Below are 21149 nucleotides of genomic sequence, written 5' to 3' on the forward strand. Positions count from 1 at the left end.
GAGACAGTTTTATTTTACAATACGTATGCCTTTTCTTTCTTTTCCTTGCCTTATTGCACTGGCCAGGACTTCCAATATGATGTTGAGTAAGAGCAGGGAGGGGGTGCATCCTTGCCTTGTTCCTGATTGTAGGGGGAAGGCATTCAGTCTTTCACCATCAACTGTGATGTTAGCTGTATGTTTTTTTGTTTGTTTGTTTTTGGTAGATGCCTTATTAAATTAAGGACGTTTCCTTTAACTCCTACTTTTTTCAAGTTTTTCTTTTTTTAAAATCCTGAGTGATGTTAAACTTTGTCAGATGCTTTTTATTCTCACGTGATATGATCACGTTTTCCTTCTTTAGTCTGCTTATATAGTGGAATACATTGACTGATTTTCAAATATTGACCAAACCTTGTATTTTTGAGATAATCCCCACCTGGTCTTGGTGTATTATTCTTTTTTTATATTGTGGGATTTGATTTGCTTAATACATTGTTGAGGATTTTTCTGTCAGGACTCTTCAGAGATACTAGTTTGTGGGTTTTTTAGTGCTTTCTTGTCTGACTTTTTATCCGGATAAAACTGGCCTCATAAAAAGTGTAGGCAAGTGTTCCATCCTCTTCTATTTTCTGGAATGAGTTGTGTAGAATTAGTGTCATTTCTTCTTTAAATGCTTTTCTATGAATCCATAGGAGCCTGGGGATTTCTTTCTCAAAAGATTTTTAACCACAAATTCAATTTCTTTAATATAGAATTATTCAGAGTGTTTCCTCTTGGGTGAGTGTTCCTGGTTTGTGGCACTCAAGGTATTGTTCAATTTCATCTAAGTTACCCAGTTTTTATGTATAAAGTTTTCCTTATTAGTGTTCTCTTATTGACCTTTTGAAGTCTTCGGGTCTGCAGTGATATCCCTTCTTTCATTCCTGATATGGGTAATTTGAGTCTTTTCTCTTTGCCAGTTTTGCTAGATGTTTATCCATTTTGTTGCTCTTTTCAAAGAACTAGCTTTTGGTTTCATTAATTTTCCCCTTGTTCTTTTGCTTTCAATTTCATTGGTTTCTCCTCTTGTCCCTTTTTTCATTCTTCAGCTTGCTTGGCATCACTTTACTGTTTTCTTAGTTTCTTCAGGAGGAAGCTTAGGTTGTTGACTTTAGACATTTCTTCTTTTGTAATAGATAAGTGCTTGATGCTATAAATTTTCCTCTAAGCAGTGCTTTAATTGCACCCACAAATCTTGATTATTTTCATTTTTGTTCAGTTCAAAATATTTTCTGATTTCCTTTGTGGATTGCTCTTTGACCTATGGATTAAGTGTGTTGTTTAGTTTCAAAGTGTTTGGAGATCATTCTGTTATCTTTTCGTTACTGGTTTCTAGTTTAATTCCATTGTGGTTAGAGAATAAACTCTATATGATTTCAATTCTTATAGATTTGAGGTTTGTTTTATATCTCAGGCTGTGTTCTCTTAGTGAATGTTCTGCATGTGTGCTTAAAAAGAGTATTTTGCTGTTGACATATTTTGCCATTATTGGGTGAAGTGTTCTATAAGTGTCAATTAGATCTAGTTCATTGATGGTATTATTCAGTTTTTCTAGATCCTTGCTGATTTTCTGTCTGTTTGTTCTGTCTTCCTTTGGGGAGGGTGGTATTGGTATCTCCAAGAATAATTGTGGGTTTGTCCATTTCTCTTTTTGATTCTGTCAGTTTTTGTTTTTTTTTAATGCTTTTGATCATTAAAAAAATTAGGGTAAAACATACAGTGACGTTAAGCATATTCACAGCATTGTGTTACCATCACTACTATCCATCTCCAGAACCTTTTCATCATCTCAAACAGAAACTCTGTACCCATCAAACAGTAACTCTCCATTTCTCCTCCCCTAGCCTCTGGTGACCTGAAATTTACTTTCTGTCTCTATGAATTTGTCTATTCAAGGTATCTCATATAAGTGGAATCACATAATATTTGACCATTTGTGTCTGGGTTATTTCACTTAGCATAATATTTTCAACATTGATTCATGTTGTAGCATGTATCAGAATTTTTTTTTAAGGTTTAATAATAAAAATATGTAACTCCCACATTTTGTTCATCCATTCCTCCTTCAGTGGACACATGGGTTGTTTATCTCTTGGCTATTGTGACTAATACAGCTATGAATATTAGTGTAGAAATATCTGTTTGAGTCCCTGCTTTCGGTTTTTTTCAGTATATATCTAGGATTGGAATTGCTGGATCATTATGATAACTCTGTTTAAATCTTTGTGGAACTGCCTTACTGTTTTTCCACAACAGCTGCATGATTTTTACATTCCCACCAGATACACACAAGGGTTTCAATTTTTCCACATCCTTGTCAACACTGGTTATTTTCCTTTTTCTTGTTTTTTTAAGGCCATCCCAGTGGGTATGAAGTGGTATCACATTGTGGTTTTGATTTGCACTTCACAAATGGGAAAGATGTTGAGTATCTTTTCATGTGCTTGTATGTCTTTTTTGGAGAAATGTATTCAAGTTCTTTGCCCATTTTTGAATTAGATTTTTTTTTGAGTTGTAACAGTTCTTGTTATATTGTGGGTATTAATCCCTTCTCAGGTATATGATTTACAACTGTTTTTTCCCCATTCTGTAGTTTTCTTTTTATTCTGTTGATAGTGTTCTTTTCTGCACAAAAGTTTTAGTTTTTCTTCTGTTGTCTGTGCTTTTGGTGTCATACATATCTGAGAAATCCATGGTCATGTAGGTTTTCCAGTCTTTTTTTCTAATAGCTTCATAGTTTTAGGTCTAATATTTAGGTCTCTGATCCATTTTGACTTTATTGTCATATATGGTGTAAGATAAGGATCAAATAGATTCTTTTGCAGTTTTCCCAGCACCGTTTATAGAAAACATTGTTCTTTCCCTATTGAATGGTCTTGGCACTTGTCGAAATCATTTGCCCATATAGGCAAGGGTTTATTTATGGACTCTATTCTGTTCCGTTGGTCTGTGTCTTTATGCCAGACCCACACCGTTTTGATTACTATAGCTTTGTAGTGAGTTTTGAATTAGGAATTGAGTCTTTTTTCCAACTTCGTTATTCCTTTTCAATATTCCTTTGGTTATTTGGGGTACCTTGAGATTCCACATGAATTTTAGGATGGGTTTATCAATTTTTGTCTTACGTATTTTGAAACTCTTTTGTTTGATGCATACGCATTGTGGATTGTTCGGTTGTCTTGATGAATTGACCCTTTAATTGTTGTTCAGTGTCCCCACTTTATCCCTGCTTTTCCTTGCTCTGAAGTCTCTTGTCTGATTTTAATGTAGGTACTCCAGTTTTATTTTCATTTAATTAGTGTTTGAGTACTATAACTTTTCCATGTATTTGAAAAAAATTTAAGAAGTCTATATTTTAGTCCCTTTGCCTTTCCATTAAAATTTAGAATAATCTTGTCTACATTTGCAAAAATATCTTGCTTAGATTTTGGTAGGGATTATGTTCAACCTGTTATCAGTTTGTGGAGAATTGACATCTTTGCTACATTGAGTCTTCTAATCTATTAAAATGTTATGTCTAAACATTTATTTGCATCTTCTTGATTTCATTTATCAGTGTTTTCAGCATACAAGTCCTGTCCATGTTTTGTTAAATTTATATCTTTAACTTTTAACCCACCTGTCTCATTATCTGTATAGTGAACTTCTTGGATGCTATGTATAGTTGCATTTTTTTTTTATCGTTGTCAACCTGTCTTTTAATTGGTGTATTTAGATCATTTACATTTACTGTAATTGACATGTATAGATAAAGGTCTTCCATTTTATTTTTTGGCTTTTGTCTGTTTTCTATTATTTGTTCCTCTATTTTGCTTCTTTTGTTTTTTTGGGGGATAAATGAACATTTATTTTAGTATTTCATTTACCTTTATTAATTTTGAATTTGACTATTTCTTTTTATAGGTTTTTATTTTTGTGGTTGCTCTAGGAATTACTGTATACTACATAACTCTTTGCAGGCTACTTAGAATCAGTATTTTACTACTTTAATTGGAATGTAGAAACCTGTTGTTTAATTTCTAAGTGCTTGGAGATTTTTCCAGTTATATACATCTGATTTATTCTTATTGATCTCTAGTTTCTGTTCTTGGTTTTCAGCTTAATTTTATTATGTTATGAGATCATACTCTGTATGATTTCAGTTCTTTTAAATAGTTAAAATTATTTTATGTCTTAAATATGGTTTATCATGGTGAATGTTCCTTGCATCCTTGAAAATTTTGTGCATTTTACTCTTTGGGTGAAGTGTTTTTATAAGTGTCATTTTTATCTCGTTCATTGATGGTTTTGTTCATTTCTTTTAAATCCTTACTAATTTTCTGTCTGCTTGTTCTGTCTGTTATTAGGAGGGTAGTTTTGATATCTTCAACTACATTTGTGGATTTATCTGTTACTCTTTCATTTCTCTCAGATTTTACTTTCATGTGTTTTATGGTTCTGTTGTTAGGGGCATATACATTCATTATTGTTCTGTCTTTGTGAATTGAGCCTTTTATCATTATATAATGTCCCTCTTTAGTCCTGGTAATTTCTTTCATCTGAAGTCTACTTTGTCTGATATTAATAAGCCACTTTCCATCCCTTTACTAAGCCAATTTTATCTTTATATTTAAGGTAGATTTCTTGTAGATACTGTATAGTTAGGTTCTGTTTTCCTACATCCTGATGATCTCTGTTTGTTTTTATGTTCAGACCCATTTAAATTTAATGTCTACCATTGTTTATTTGTTTTTTGTTTGCTCTCACCTTTTTGTTTCTTTATTGTTTCCTGACTTTTTTGGGGGTTAGTTGAATAGCTTTTAGTGTTTAATTTTAGCTTATTGAGTTGCTTAATTTTGGTAGTGAAAAGATTTTTGAAAAACTTTTTACCTGTTTATTTGTGGCAAATGAGATGGGGTAGTGAAATGAGAGAAAATTGGAAACTGTTAGCATGTGAGTTAGATAACTGAAGGTGCTTGTGCATTTGGGACAATCAGAGGGATGAATGAGTAGTAACTTAGGGCACCTTCGTCATTCATAATGGTGAATCTCTCGTGTGGAACAGGCTGATCGGTGAATGTGTAGATTCATTTTAGGTTCTTGTGTTTCTTCCATAGAGTTTTGCTTGGTCATCTTGTTCTGAGTGGTCCATTGGCCTCCGTGTCCCTTTTGTGGTGGACATCTGCTCAATGACTTTTGAGCAGTTAGACCTCCTACTACGGCAAGTGAGTGAGGGGATGGATGGCACTGCTGACTGGCCCCCACCCCAAGAGAAAGAGTGTATGGCTGTGGCAACACTGAATCTTCTGCGACTTCAGGTATTTTCCTTTCCCTCATGTTTTAAGTGTCTTATGCGTTTGTAATGATGTTTATGCATATTAAAGGGTATGGGGTTTAGCCTGTTGAATAAACTGCTAATGAAAATTTTAAAGTGTTTTAAAGTCAGATTATGATGGAGTGTAATGTGTATGAGGCTTAAAAAATTCAGTCTAGTTATTTTGTGCTTACCCTGGAAGTCAGTCTCTGCATGCAGGTAAGAGCATTTATGGACTGCGTTATTACTGCTAAATTCAGCTTGTTGGCATTCATCAGGGAGTCGGTCTTGAATTTCCTGTTGCTGTGTGTGGAGATGTGACTGGGTGAGACGGTAGGTGACTGGGTGAGACGGTAGGTGACTGGGAGATCAGCTGGAGGTGGTCGCCAGCCTCTCCTCTGGACTGAGGGGAGCCCCATTCAGGAAGCTCTGCGTCCTCCACGGGTACCTCCACTTCCTCAGGGGGAAGGTTAAGTTTAAATGTCAGAAGAAGAAAAGCTACAAAAAATATTTTTCCAAGTAGAACTGTAGCTAAAATCTTTGATCGTTGTGTTTTTCTTTGTCATAAAACCCTGTGACTTAATGTTAAGAGAACAGTTTTTCTCACCAAAGTAATTTTCCCCCTTTATAATGTGAGGGTTGCTGTGTGACCCATCATGTACCCCTTCTGTTCCCTCCCCTTTTTTGTCTTGGCTTCCAGAAAGCACAGAACTGAATGTAATGTTTAGTTGCAAAATGGAATTAGCAGAAATTTGGAGAGTACCTCCCTTTGCCAGAAGTCTTCTGTAGGAACTCATTTAGCAGGGCATCTGTGGTGTAGTATCCTAGTCATGGATCCGCCCAGTTTTTTGTTGCTTCCCATGGTCTCCTAGTGACATTGCTGCTCTGGTCGGTGCTGTGGAGAAAGACCCTGTACATGTCCTAGGCTCTATTTCATTTGGTCCATATTTGCCTCATGCCATCTGTTTTTCCACTGCTTTGTTCTGTCTGTCGAGGTCTTTGTTTTAGTTGTGTCTTTTAAAAAATTGACTCATAAAGCTCAGTTCTTAAAAAGAATACAACTTGAGAGTCTTTATTCACTATGTGGATTTAATCTTTTACAATTATTGTGATTACTAATGTATTTGAATTCAGCCTTGGCGTAAGTTTGTTCATCATTTTATTATCTTTTGAACAAATTTCTAAAAAATTTTTTTCCTTTCAAATCCCTTTAATTGTTCCTAAGTTTTGAAATTTTGATTTCTGGACATTAATCATGTTACAAAAAAATTAAATATTTGTTAATTTCACAGTGTTAAGTTAATCAGTACTTCTCTTCCTGAAAAATATAGGGGTTATAGGGTGCATTAAACCTAAACTCCCCTTTCTGTCTTCAGTATTTGAATTGTTCAATAGTCTGTTGTTACATTGACTCCAAGGCACACTGTTTTTTTGTGTGTGCTGCTAAAAAGAAAAGCGCTCCAAATTGCAATATGTAAGATACATTCTGATTTTAGAGTTAAGATGTGAAAGAAAATACCTCTTAGGATTGGTGAAATGTAGTAATTATTTTTAAACTTTCCTTCAATTATTATCATAATCATTTTTTAAGAGGACATACTCAGGCATATAGTCCTTTTTTTTTTTTTTTTTTTTAAACCAATTTGTTTTGTCATTGTTACTTACATCACCTCCCTCCTGGGTACCTCCTTCGGTAAATTTCTTCCTTAAGGTCTGTGAGTTACAACCTCTGAAAACTTGGGTCCCTTTAACACCTCTTAAGATAATTTAATGGGGCTTAGCTCTTTAGGTTATATGTAATTTTATAAGCACTTTGAAGAAAGCACTTTGAAGATGTTCTGCCGTCTTTTGACCTTTACTTTTGCCAATGAGAAATGTTTTTTTTTTTTTTTTTTTTTTTTTCTGCGATACGCGGGCCTCTCACTGTTGTGGCCTCTCCTGCTGCGGAGCACAGGCTGTGGACGCGCAGGCCCAGTGGCCATGGCTCACGGGCCCAGCCGCTCTGCGGCATGTGGGATCCTCCCGGACCGGGGCACGAACCCGTGTCCCCTGCATCAGCAGGCGGACTCTCAACCACTGTGCCACCAGGGAAGCCTGAGAAATCTTATATTAGTGCAATTGTTGTTTCTTTGTAGCTAATTTGTCTTTCTCTTTGGTAGCCTTTTAGGTTTTTGTCTTTGTTTTATATTTTAATACATTATATCTAGGTCAGGATTTATTCTTATATATATAATTTGAGATTATGATTCTTGTTCAATCTGAGATTACTTACCTTTGTTAAGTTTTGAAAAGTCTTCACTATTTACCATTGGAATTGCTCTCTTCTTTTTTTCTACCTTTCCCCTTGGAAAAGTCCTACTAAATGCATGTTGAACTTTCTCATTTTATTTTCCCAAGTATCACAACTTCTTTGATATTTTAAAATCTGTTTATCCTTTTTAATGCTCACTTTTTAATCTTTCTGTTCTGCTTTCTGGGTGGTTTACTCAGCACTCTTCTTTCAATTCACGAATCATTTAGCTGAATGTTCCATATTGTTGAATTGTCTATTTAAAAAATTTATGTGAGCACTGCTTTACACATATTGATTGAATCATCAAATCCCTTTACCAGCCCTCTGGGGGGTGGGACCCTCCATCTGTATTGAACAGCTGGGGAGGCACAAAGTTCAGGAATGTTGCCCAGATTGGGTACCCAGTGCACAAAGGTTTAGGGCTGAAACCTGGGGCCCAGGCTCTTCACTCCTCTGCCTTGAGGTGTTTATTCCTGTAGCTGTTTTTTTCATTTTCAGAATTTATATTTTTGGTGTTTTCCAGGGCTTTCATTTGCTCATTATATTCTCGTCTTCTGGCTTCTGTTCCTTCCTTGATCTTTAAGAACATTTACTTATTTTATGGATTCATTCCAGTTTTTTAAATTGCTAAAATCTGTTGGGACATGCGTTTTGCCTCTTACCCTGTCTGTGATACTTCTTTGTGGTGACCTAGTATGGCTTGTCCTTTTTGACTATGAGGCCACCCTTAGGGGAGGGTTTGTGGAGTGTCCCTTTGCCCTTGGCTGTGGAGATGTCCTCAGAGGGCAGTTTTGTACTTGTGTCTGTGAGGTTCCATTGAGTTCCTTGGGCTCTTGATGAGTTTTGGTGTTCGGTTCTTGACGTGTGATATCCATACCTAGATGATTGGTATAAATTTGATTTCACATCTGCTCACAGGGCAGGCCAGGTCTCTGATTCACTGTGGGGTCTCTTTGTGCCCAAAGCCTTGTGTGGGCAGTATGTTGCCCTCAGGCCCTGGCTGGCTGACAGGAAGCTCAGGTTCAGTGGGCTGTCCTGAGCATTTTGTGTCTCAGAAGGCTTTGATCTGCTCTCTGAGCCCAGAACCCCTTGGCTGCTGCTGTGTGTGTCTGTGTGTCTCAAGAGCTAAACCAGAACTTTCCCTTGTATACTTTTCCTTGTATACCCTCAGCTTGGCTGTCTACTCTTTTAATAGATTTTAGTTATATTCACTATTTCTGTGTTTGGTCCGGGTGCTTGGGGGTGGGGTAGAGGTTGCTGTTTCCACAGGGTTCAACCTCTTTGTTGATCTTTTCCACATACATACTCAGAGTTGGGTTTAAAAAATTCCTTTTATAGAATACCTTACCATGGATTCTCAACTACTATAGGTGAAAAATTTTTAGTATGGTTAAAAAAAATACCTATACTGGAAGTTTTACCTTTATTATTTGAGTAAAACTCAATTTGAGGTATTATTCCATCTTTAATAAGATTTGGAAAGCATTTGTTTTTAGGGCTTCTAAGTGAAAATTGTTTTTCTCCTTTCAGTTGCATGCTGCCATCAGTCACCAGGTTGACCCAGAATTCCTTGGTTTAGGTCTGGGCAGCGTCCTCCTCAACAGCCTGAAGCAGACGGTGGTGGCCCTGGCCAGCAGTGCGGGCGTGTTGAGTACTGTGCAGGCGGCCGCCCAGGCTGTGTTGCAGAGCGGGTGGTCAGTGCTGCTGCCAACTGCTGAGGAGCGGGCCCGGGCACTCTCTGCTCTCCTGCCCTGTGCAGGTGGGCTGGGGCTAGGAGCAGGGGTCGGGTGGAGTTGGCCCAGGAGGGGATGCCAGAGGGGATGGTGCTTGCCTCACATTGGGAAAAACACTTTACCTTTTCCAGTTTCAGGCAATGAAGTTAACATAAGTCCAGGTCGTCGATTCATGATTGATCTTCTTGTGGGCAGCTTGATGGCTGATGGAGGCTTAGAATCAGCCTTAAATGCAGCCATTACTGCAGAAATCCAGGTATGGTCCTAGGAGTGTGTGTGTGTGTGTGTGTATGTGTGTGTGTGTGTGTGTGCGCGCGCGCGTGCGCATGCGCGCACACTGATGGAGGTGATTTTACTCCCCAGTGAGCTGAGACTGACACTTTGCCAGAATTATTTAAAAAAAAACCTTGAAACACAAAGCTTTTAGTAACATCCAAATATTTCTGTAATTAAATATTTTTACTAGTTTAATAAAATATTGAGTTATTATTAAGTATGATAAAATGTACCCATTTTAAATGTGTATTTAAATGAATTTGACAGGTACCCCAATCATAATATAAATCACTTCCATCACCCTGGAAATTGCCTTTGTGCCCCTTTGTGTTTGAAGTTAGGACACTTTCTTGCCTCCCCCAGATGATGTTAATTTTGCCAGTTTTGATTGTCACATAAATGGAATCATACAGTATATACTCATTTGTGTCAGCTTTATGTTGCCTTGATAATGATTTTCAGATTCACCTGTGTTGGATGTAGTGTTATGTTGTTTTTTTGCCTTTTTTTTTTTTTTACTAAGGAACTATTTATTTCTTTTCGTATTATTATTTTTTTTAATTGGGATATAGTTGTTTTACAATGTTGTGTTAGTTTCTACTGTACAACAAAGTGGAGTTCCCTGTGATATACAGCAGGTTCTCATTAGTTATCTATTTTATGCATATTAGTGTATGTACGTCAACCCCAATCTCCCAATTCATCCCACCACCACCACCCGCCCCCCCGCCTTCCCCCCTTGGTGTCCATACGTTTGTTCTCTACATCTGTGTCTCTATTTCTGCCTTGCAAACCAGTTCATCTGTACTATTTTTCCAGATTCCACATATATGTGTTAATATACGATATTTGTTTTTCTCTTTCTGACTTACTTCACTCTGTATGACAGTCTCTGGGTCCATCCATGTCTCTACAAATGACCCAATTTCGTTCCTTTTTATGGCTGAGTAACATTCCGTTGTGTATATGTACCACATCTTCTTTATCCATTTGTCTGTCGATGGACACTTAGGTTGCTTCCATGACCTGGCTATTGTAAATAGTGCTGCAGTGAACATTGGGGTGCATGTGTCTTTCTGAATTATGGTTTCCTCAGGGTATATGCCCAGTAGTGGGATTGCTGGGTCATATGGTAGTTCTATTTTTAGTTTTTTAAGGAACCTCCATACTGTTCTCCATAATGGCTGTATCAGTTTACATTCCCACCAACAGTGCAAGAGGGTACCCTTTTCTCCACACCCTCTCCAGCATTTATTGTTTGTGGATTTTCTGATGAGGCCCATTCTAACTGGTGTGAGGTGATACCTCATTGCAGTTTTGATTTGCATTTCTCTAATAATTAGTGATGTTGAGCAGCTTTTCATGTGCTTCTTGGCCATCTGTATGTCTTCTTTGGAGAAATGTCTATTTAGGTCTTCTGCCCATTTTTGGATTGGGTTGTTTGTTTTTTTGTTATTGAGCTGCATGAGCTGTTTGTATATTTTGGAGATTAATCCTTTGTCAGTTGATTTGTTTGCAAATATTTTCTCCCATTCCAAGGGTTCTCTTTCATCTCGTTTATAGTTTCCTTTGCTGTGCAAAAGCTTTTAAGTTTCATTAGGTCCCATTTGTTTACTTTTTTTTTTTTTGTGGTACGCGGGCCTCTCACCGCTGTGGCCTCTCCCACTGCGGAGCACAGGCTCCAGACACACAGGCCCAGTGGCCATGGCTCACGGGGCCAGCCGCTCTGTGGCCCGTGGGATCCTCCCGGACCGGGGCACAAACCCGCGCCCCCTGCAGTGGCAGGCAGACTGTCAACCACTGCGCCACCAGGGAAGCCCCCATTTGTTTACTTTTGTTTTCATTCCGTTACTCTAGGAGGTGGGTCAAAAGTGATCTTGCTGTGTTTATGTCAAAGAGTGTTCTTCCTATGTTTTCCTCTAAGAGTTTTATAGTGTCTGGTCTCACATTTAGGTCTTTAATCCATTTTGAGTTTATTTTTGTGTATGGTGGTAGGGAGTGTTCTAATTTCATTCTTTTACACGTAGCTGTCCAGTTTTCCAAGCACCACTTATTGAAGAGACTGTCTTTTCTCCATTTTATATTCTTGCCTCCTTTGTCGTAGCTTAGTTGACCATAGGTGCGTGGGTTTATCTCGGGGCTTTCTCTCCTGTTCCATTGATCTATATTTCTGTTTTTGTGCCAGTACCATATGGTCTTGATTACTGTAGCTTTATAATATAGTCTTAAAGTCAGGGAGTCTGATTCCTCCAGCTCCATTTTTTTTTTTCTCAAGATTGCTTTGGCTACTCGGGGTCTTTTGTGTCTCAATACAAATTTTAAGATACTTTGTTCTAGTTCTGTAAAAAATGCCACTGGTAATTTGATAGGGATTGCATTGACTCTGTAGATCGCTTTGGGTAGTATAGTCATGTTCACAATATTGATTCTTCCAATCCAAGAACATGGTGTATCTCACCATCTGTGTCATCTTTGATTTCTTTCATCAGTGTCTCACAGTTTTCTGAGTACAGGTCTTTTACCTCCTTAGGTAAGTTTATTCCTAGGTATTTTATTGTTTTTGTTGCTCTGGTGAATGGGATTGTTTCCTTAATTTGTCTTTCTGATCTTTTGTTGTTAAGTGTATAGGAATGCAAGAGAATGCAAGACATCCAAAACTGTGTTGAATAATAATGGTGAGAGTGGATATCCTTGTCTTATTCCTGATCTTAGAGGAAATGCTTTCAGTTTTTCACCGTTGAAAATGATGTTTGCTGTGGGTTTGTCGTATATGGACTTACACATATTATGTTGAAGTAGGTTCCCTCTATGCCCAGTTTCTGGAGGGTTTTTATCATAAATGGGTGTTGAATTTTGTCAACAGCTTTTTCTGCATCTTTTGAGATGATCGTATGGTTTTTATTCTTCAATTTGTTAATATGGTTTATCACATTGATTGATTTGTGTATATTGAAGAATGCTTGCATCCCTTGGATAAATTCCACTTGATGATGGTGTATGATCCTTTTTTTTTTTTTTTTTTTTTTTGCGGTATGCGGGCCTCTCACTGTTGTGGTCTCTCCCGTTGCGCAGCACAGGCTCCAGACGCACAGGCTCAGCGGCCATGGCACACGGGCCTAGCCACTCCATGGCATGTGGGATCTTCCCAGACCGGGGAACGAACCCGTGTCCCCTGCATTGGCAGGTGGACTCTCAACCACTGTGCCACCAGGGAAGCCCTGTATTATCCTTTTAATGTCTTGTTGGATTCTGTTTGCTAGTATTTTGTTGCAGATTTTCACATTCATATTCACCAGTGATAGTGGTCTGTAATTTTCTTTTTTTGTCATATCTTTGTCTGGTTTTGGTATCAGGTGATGGTGGCCTTGTAGAATGCGTTTGGGAGTGTTCCTTCCTCTGCAATTTTTTGGAAGAGTTTGATGAGAAGGATGGGTGTTAGCTCTTCTCTAAATGTTTGATAAAATTCACCTGTGAAGCCATCTGGTCCTGGACTTCCGTTTGTTGGAAGATTTTTAATCACAGTTTCAATTTCATTACTTGTGATTGGTCTGTTCATATTTTCTGTTTCTTCCTGGTTCAGTCTTGGAATGTTATACTTTTCTAAGAATTTGTCCGTTTCTTTGAGGTTGTTCATTTTACTGGCATATAGTTGCTTGTCGTAGTCTCTTATGATGCATTGTATTGCTGTGGTGGCTGTTGTAACTTCTCCTTTTTCATTTCTCATTTTATTGATTTGAGTCCTCTCTCTCTTTCTCTTGGTGAGTCTGGCTAAAGGTTTATCAATTTTTTTTATCTTCTCAAAGAACCACCTTTTAGTTTTATTGGTCTTTGCTGTTGTTTTCTTTGTTTGTATTTATTTCTGCCCTGATCTTCATGATTTCTTTTCTTCTGCTAACTTTGGGTTTTCTTCTTCTTTCTCTAGTTCCTTTAGGTGTAAGGTTAGATTGTTTATTTGAGATTTTTCTTGTTTCTTGAGGTAGGATTGTATTGCTATAAACTTCCCTCTTAGAAATGCTTTTGCTGCATTCCATAGCCTTTGGACCGTCGTGTTTTCATTGTCATTTGTCTCTAGGTATTTTTTTATTTCCTCTTTGACTTCTTTAGTTATCTCTTGGTTATTTAGTAGCATATTGTTTAGCCTTCATGTGTTTGTGTTTTTTACGTTTTTTCCCCTGTAATTTATTTCTAATCTCATAGTGTTGTGGTTGGAAAAGATGCTTAATATGATTTAAATTTTCTTAAATTTACTGAGGCTTGATTTGTGACCCAAGATGTGATCTGTCCTGGAGAATGTTCCATGTGCACTTGAGAAGAAAGTGTAATCTGCTGTTTTCGGATGGAATGTCCCATAAATATCAATTAAATCTGTCTGGTCTATTGTGTCATTTAAAGGTTGTGTTTCCTTATTAATTTTCTGTCCGGATGATCTGCCCATTGGTGTAAGTGAGATGTTAGAGTCTCCCACTATTATTGTGTTACTGTCGATTTCCTCTTACAGCTGTTAGTATTTGCCTTATGTATTGAGGTGCTCCTATGTTGGGTGCATATATATTTATAATTGTTACATTTTCTTCTTAGATTGATCCCTTGATCATTATGTAGTATCCTTCCTTGTCTCTTGTAACATTCTTTATTTTAAAGTCTATTTTATCTGATATGAGTATTGCTACTCCAGCTTTCTTTTGGTTTCCATTTGCATGGAATATCTTTTTCCATCCCCTCACTTTCAGTCTGTATGTGTCCCTAGGTCTGAAGTGGGTGTCTTGTAGACAGCATATATATGGGTCTTGTTTTCATATCCATTCAGCCGGTCTGTGTCTTTTGGTTGGAGCATTTAATCCATTCACATTTAAGGCAGTTATCGATATGTACATTTGCATTACCATTTTCTTAATTGTTTTGGGTTTGTTTTTGTAGGTCCTTTTCTTCTCTTGTGTTTCCCACTTAGAGAAGTTCTTTAGAATTTGTTTTAGAGCTCGTTTGGTGGTGCTGAATTCTCTTAGCTTTTGCTTGTCTGTAAAGCTTTTGATTTCTCTGTTGAATCTGAGTGAGATCCTTGTTGGGTAGAGTAGTCTTGGTTGTAGGTTCTTCCCTTTCATCACTTTAAATATATCTTCCACTCCCTCTCGCTTGCAGAGTTTCTGCTTAGAAACCAGCTGTTAACCTTATGGGAGTTCCCTTGTATATTTTTTGTTGTTTTTCCCTTGTTGCTTTTAATAATTTTTCTTTGTCTTTTTAAAAAAATTAATTAATTTATTTTTGGCTGCGTTGGGTCTTCATTGCTGTGCGCAGGCTTTCTCTGGTTGCGGCAAGGGGGGTTACTCTTTATTGCGGTGCGCAGGCTTCTCATTGCGGTGGCTTCTCTTGTTGGGGATCACGGGCTCTAGGTGTTCAGGCTTCAAGAGTTGTGGCTTGTGGGCTCGGTAGTTGTGGTTTGCCAGCTCCAGAGCACAGGCTCAGTAGTTGTGGCGCATGGGCTTAGTTGCTCCGCGGCATGTGGGATCTTCCCAGCCCAGGGATCAAACCCGTGTTCCCTGAATCTGCAGGTGGATTCTTAACCACTGCACCACCAGGGAAGTCCCCTCTTTGTCTTTAATTTTTGTGAATTTGATTCTTATGTGTCTTGGCATGTTTCTCCTTGGGTTTTTCCTGCCTGGGACTCTGTACTTCCTGGACTTGGGTGGCTATTTCCTTTCCCATGTTTGGGAAGTTTTCGACTGTAATCTCTTCAGATATTTTCTCCAGCCCTTTCTTTTTCTCTTCTCCTTCTGGGACCCCTGTAATGCGAATGTTGGTGCGTTTAATGTTGTCCCAGAGATCTCTTAGGTTGTCTTCATTCCTTTTCATTCTTTTTTCTTTATTCTGTTCCATGACAGTGATTTCCACCATTCTGTCTTCCAGGTCACTTATCCATTCTTCTGCCTCAGTTATTCTGCTATTGAGTACTTTTAGTGTATTTTTCATGTCAGTTATTGTATTGTTCATCTCTGTTTGTTCTTTAATTCTTCTAGGTCTTTGTTAAACATTTCTTGCATCTTCTCTCTAGTTGCCTCCATTCTTTTTCCGAGGTCCAGGATCATCTTCACTCATTATTCTGAATTTTTTTTCTGGAAGATTGCCTAGCTCCACTTCATTTAGTTGGTTTTCTGGGGTTTTATCTTGTTACTTCATCTGGGACATAGTCCTCTGCCTTTTCATTTCATCTATCTTTCTGTGATTGTGGTTTTTGTTCTGCAGTCTGCAGGATTGTAGTTCTCCTTGCTTCTGCTGCCTGCTGTTTGGTTGATGAGGCTATCTAAGAGGCTTCTGTAGTGTCACTTTGTTTTTGCTGTTGAGGAGTGCCCCATTGTGTGATTATGGCACTGTTGGTGTATCCCTTCTCCTGTTGATAGACATTCGATGATTTTTGAGTCTCTACAGCTGTTCTTATCATGCTGTGTAAAAGTCCTTTAGTGAACACGTGTTTTTCCTTTTGGGTAAATAGTTTGAATTAGAATTTGCAGGGTTCTAGGGTGTGTGTGTGTTTACAGTTTCCCAAGGTGGTTGTGCCATTTACATCTGAACCAGCGTGTATGAGAGTTCTAGCCGTTTCTTGACCTCATCAACATGAGGCATGTCAATCTTTTTAAAAGCTTTAGCTATTCTGCGGGTAGGGTGGGGTGTTAATTTGTATGTGCTTATTGGCCGTTCATAGCTTCTTTTGTTGCTTTCATTGTCATAATAGTTTTCAATTTAAAAACTTACACTGATAAAATTGGATGAAGTGAGTGTATTAAAAATGTTTTTGAAAATATACCTACTTAGATTAAATTGAAAAAAATTACAGGAAATCATAAATGTAATGATTTTAGTTGCAAGTATCATTCTTTGTGTACCTTGTTGTTTTCCAGATACTATGCTGTGTAATTTCCTTTCATTTTTTTTTAACCTTGTGAGCCATGTTGATGTTGACAAAAAATTAATCAGTCGATCTAAGAAAGAGATAGAAAATTTTATTCAAGCCAAATTGAGGATTATAACCCAGGAACAGAATCTCAGAAAGCTCTGAGAATTATTGCGTTCCTTACAAGTCAAGGCTCAGTTATGTAAGTTTTTTGAGACAGAGGGCTGTACGTTAAATGATGTATTATTGACAGTTTACACAATCCAGATCTAAGCATCATCATGGCCTCTTACAAGAGGAAGAAGGAGGGTTTTCTTTGAGGGTGTTGTCTTGTTGATGCTAGGAGAATGTTGCTGTTTATGGTTGAGCAGGTATTTTTGCTGATAGGGAAGGCTGATCGATGCATAATGCAGGTAAACAATGCACAGTAGGGGGCAGAGAGGAGGCCAAAGGACAGAGAAAGTTTTTCTATGTGTAAATTTTTCTTTTCTTGCCAGGAAATGTGAATTGTTTTTCACATTGAGTGGAAAAAGTTGTCTTAAAATTCCATTTTATAAGCGTGGACATAGATACCACAGAAGTCTAGTGATTTGCTAAGGTGTCATGACTAGTGAATGACAGGTTTGCTGACTCCAAACCTCTCTTCCTTTTCTTCCTGTGCTCTGTGTGGCTCAGTGTAATAGTTCACCTGATGGGAGCAATGACAGCGAACAGGCAGAGGCAGTTCACATGTGGACCAGACCCAAGCAGTATTTTTATTTTTTATATTTATTTTTATTACTTTGAAACATTTTTTGGCTGCACCGTGCAGCATGCGGGACCTTAGTTCCCCAACCAGGGATCCATCCCGCGCCCCCCTGCAGTGGAAGCACGGAGTCTTAGCCACTGGACTGCCAGGGAAGTCCCCCCAAGCAGTATTTTTAGAACCTGTTAATTTATTTAGCATATGTTTATTCTTTGCCTCCTGCTGCAGAGTGGTACCTTGAGAGAGGGAGGTGGGCTATAGAGTATGCAGATTGTGATCCCTATGACAATAATTAAGATGTCTGAAAAAATAGCCAAAAGGCCATTTGTTTTAAAACAAAAATGTTTTGAAGCTACAGAAAGGCATAAACAGAAAAACCGTCATCATTTAGGAATAACCATTGTTAATGTTTTTCATGTATGGTCTTCCAGGCTTTCAAAAATGCAAATGTTTACTAACAATACTGATTATGATGCCGGAACTGGTCTCAGTGGTTTGTATCTTTTCCACTCATAAGGTTGCCATGTCTTCTGTGTTGAATATTCTGCAATGCCCATTTGTTCTGTTGCTTTGGGGAAGTCTGTCATATGGAAAGGGAATCACTTTTTTTTTTTTAAACAATTTCTTATTGTTGACCATTTAGGTTTTAGATAGTTTTACTATTATAAATAATTTTTAATTACATTCTTGAAGATTATAAGTCATTGGGTATAAGAATGATTATTAGGAAGAAGTTCTAGAAATGAAATTGGGTCAAAAGCACGCACATTTTCAAGCTGTCTGGTCTGTGTCCTTCTTATTCTGAAGAGTAGGTGGCACAGTTCCAGTCCAGCCCCTTAGACATGGTCCTTGTCCCCACACCCCTCAGAATGGGGAAGACTTTGTGTTTAGACTTGTTCTGGCTTTTGCCATTAGAAAATAAAGCCCAGTAGGAAAGAACTTGTGTGCTTTTTCACAGTAAATTTGATTACTAGAACAATGCTTAGTGTATAATAGGTCCTCAGGAATATTGGTTGCATTTGACTGGCAAAAGATACCTCCTTTAAAAGTTTTTTAAAATAATAACATTATTGAGATCTAATTCATCTACTGTAAAATTCAGTCTCTTAAAGTGTATGATTTAGTGATTTTTTTTTTTTTTGTATATTCACAGAGTTGTGCAACCACCATCACCACTATCTGATTTCAGAACACTTTCACTCCAAAAAGAAACCCTGTGCCCCTTAACAGTCACTCCGCATCCCCCACTCCTCCCAGCCGTTGACAACCGCTAATCTACTTTCTGTTTCTAAAGATGTCTCTGTTCTGGACATTTCATATAAGTGGATTTGTAAAGTATGTGGCCTTTTGTGTCTGGTGCTTTCCACTTAACATAGTGTTTTCAAAGTTCAGCCAAGTTGTATCATTCATGTCATACTTAATTTTTTAAAATCGCTAAACAATATTTGTTGTATGGATACAACACATTTTGTTTAATTCATCAGCTGATGGACATTTAGGTTGTTCTCTCTTTTAAGTTACTATGAATAATGCCGTTATAAACATCTGTGCATAGATTTTTGTGTGGACATATGTTTTTATTTCTTATGGGCGTATGCCTTGGAGTGGAGTTGCTGAGTTTTACGGTAACTCTATGTTTAATGTTTTGAGGTATAGCCAGACTGTTTTCTTAAGTGGCTGTACCATTTTACATTCCCAGTAGCAATGTATGACAGTTCCAGTTTCTCTGTATCTTTGCAAATGCTTGCTACTGTTCATCTTTTTTATTGTACTGTCCTAGGAGATGTGAATTTCCCTGATGACTAATGAAGTTGAGCATCTTTTCATGTGTTCATTAGCCATTTGTATATCTTCTTTGAAGATGTGTCTGTTCAGATTTTTTGTTTATTTTAAAATTGGGTCATTTATCTTTTAATTGTTGAGTTGTCAGAATTCTTTCCGTATTTGTATGTCTTATATCAGATACAAGATTTGGTAATGTATCCTCCCATTCTGTAGGTTATTGCTTCATGTTTCCAAAGCAGGTAGACTCTGCCTAGGTGATCACATTGGGTGTTGTGAGAGCCAGAAGCAGGGGTAAAGGTTTTAAGAACTTCACAGAAGGACGCTGGAGACCATTAGGACTGGCAGCCTGGACACGGGGTTTGTGGGACAAATCGTCTGTTTAGAAACTGAGCAACTGAGTGGCGTGATTTCCAGTGGGTGGGTGTGGGCCACTGTCACCAGGTGTGTGAGTCAGCACACAGCTAGGCTGTGGGATCAGGGCTCACCCCATGGTGCCTTCATACCTGCTACTGAGATAACCAGTAACCAGTTTCTGTTTCATGAATTACAGGATATTGAAGCCAAAAAAGAAGCACAGAAGGAAAAAGAAATTGATGAACAGGAAGCGAATGCCTCGACATTTCATAGAAGTAGGACTCCACTGGATAAAGATCTTATTAATACGGGAATCTATGAATCTTCTGGAAAACAGTGCTTGCCTCTGGTTCAGCTCATACAACAGCTTCTTAGGTAAATAGCATTAGACATATTTTAATTAGGAGGATTATTGGTTTTCATATTAAGATAGTGAGATCGAGTACTAGGGTCTCAAAAATGTGTTTAGTTGTTGATGAAGTACTTTGAAAATTACCTAGGATAGACTTTAGAGCAGATTCTTAAATGTAGGTGAGAGGAGAGGTTAGAATGTATGAAGTAGAACTGGAGATTCTAAAAGTTTCCACACAAGAGAAAATTGGAGTGTGTGATAAACCTAGGATGAGGTTCTTAGCCTCGTTAGTAAGCAGGTAGATACAAGTGAAAATCATCATGGTAAGATTGTTTTTTTTAAACTGGTTGTGTCCTTGCCTCATTCTGTATATCACAGATTTATATCTATTAGTTTCTAAGACAACTTTCAAAAGCTGAAGTAAGCAAAAGAATGGTGAGCGTTATTGTCAAAGGACTGATCAGAAGGAGGCAAGAATCAGTCAGAGTCAGAATATACGCAGAGACTCACCTTGATAAGGGCTGAAGTAGAGTCACTGTTTGCTAAAGAATGTCAGCCTGCGTTGCGGTGTCCTTCAGAAAGAGCAAAAAAGCCGGGTGGTTTCTGAAAGGCATTTGTTAGACAAGGAAAAATTATTGCTCCTTTATGTAACACAGCTCCGCTCTGTGTAAACCCGGCTCCTGGTTTATTGTTTATACGAGAGGAAAGAGGGCCTGGTGGGTTGGCTTAGGTACCTAAGTCCAGGGCATTGGTGGGCGGTGTACTGGCGTGGGGTGGCCTGCCCTTCACACCTGGAAACACCAGAATTTGCTGGACTTTTAAAAGAGGAAGTTTTAGAGCTAGTTCCTGACATATATTTTAGTAAATGCTAATAAAAAACCCCTTGTTTCCTATTTTTTATAATGTGGTGATGATTTTTAAAATCAGTATTCACGCATTCTGATCTTCACTATAACAGTCTGAAATAAAGTGAATTAAGTCAGTGCAGCTGTGACAGTGACAAGAGCTTGGGAATTGTTCCTAGAAAATTGCAGTTGCGCCTGCTTGTCTAAAGCTGGCCACTGACACCTGCCCAGCATGGTAACTGTGGCAGTAGCAGCAAGAGCAGTGTTTATCTTGCAGAGTTAATCGAGGGTCAAGTGAGAAAATGCACATTGAGTGTTTTGGAGTGAAAAGGTAAAGGTCTCTGGAGAAGTTTTAAAGCAAAAGCAGTATCTCAAGATGTGATTTTCCGTGTTCTTGACTGCCCCTTCCTTTGCCGAGGAGGCTGTGTCTGGGCCCGCTGGTGTCACTGGCAGAGAGCCAGTGCTGGGTTCTCTGACCTCGGTCCTGTCTTAGGTTACTGTTCCCATGAGGGGCCAGCTCTCCTGCTTGTTCAGACTACTTGTTCCCTTGGTGTGTAGAGACTTGTCCA

At 38.2% G+C, this 21149-nt stretch overlaps 1 protein-coding gene across 5 annotated transcripts in view; it reads left to right on the plus strand.

The window, feature by feature from the left end:
• Positions 1 to 21149, plus strand: part of HERC2 (HECT and RLD domain containing E3 ubiquitin protein ligase 2) — a 234547-nt gene that overhangs the window by 58518 nt on the left and 154880 nt on the right. For all 5 annotated transcript variants that reach the window (XM_082840688.1, XM_082840690.1, XM_082840692.1 and 2 more), the window contains 4 exons: positions 5118 to 5318; positions 9138 to 9366; positions 9472 to 9596; positions 19580 to 19758. In XM_082840688.1, coding sequence (XP_082696814.1) covers positions 5118 to 5318; positions 9138 to 9366; positions 9472 to 9596; positions 19580 to 19758 — 734 coding nt within the window. The remainder of the gene's footprint in view (positions 1 to 5117; positions 5319 to 9137; positions 9367 to 9471; positions 9597 to 19579; positions 19759 to 21149) is intronic.

Source organism: Leucopleurus acutus (genome assembly GCF_964270905.1).
Source record: "Leucopleurus acutus genome assembly, chromosome: 6".
In the NCBI taxonomy this organism is placed as follows: domain Eukaryota; kingdom Metazoa; phylum Chordata; class Mammalia; order Artiodactyla; family Delphinidae; genus Leucopleurus; species Leucopleurus acutus.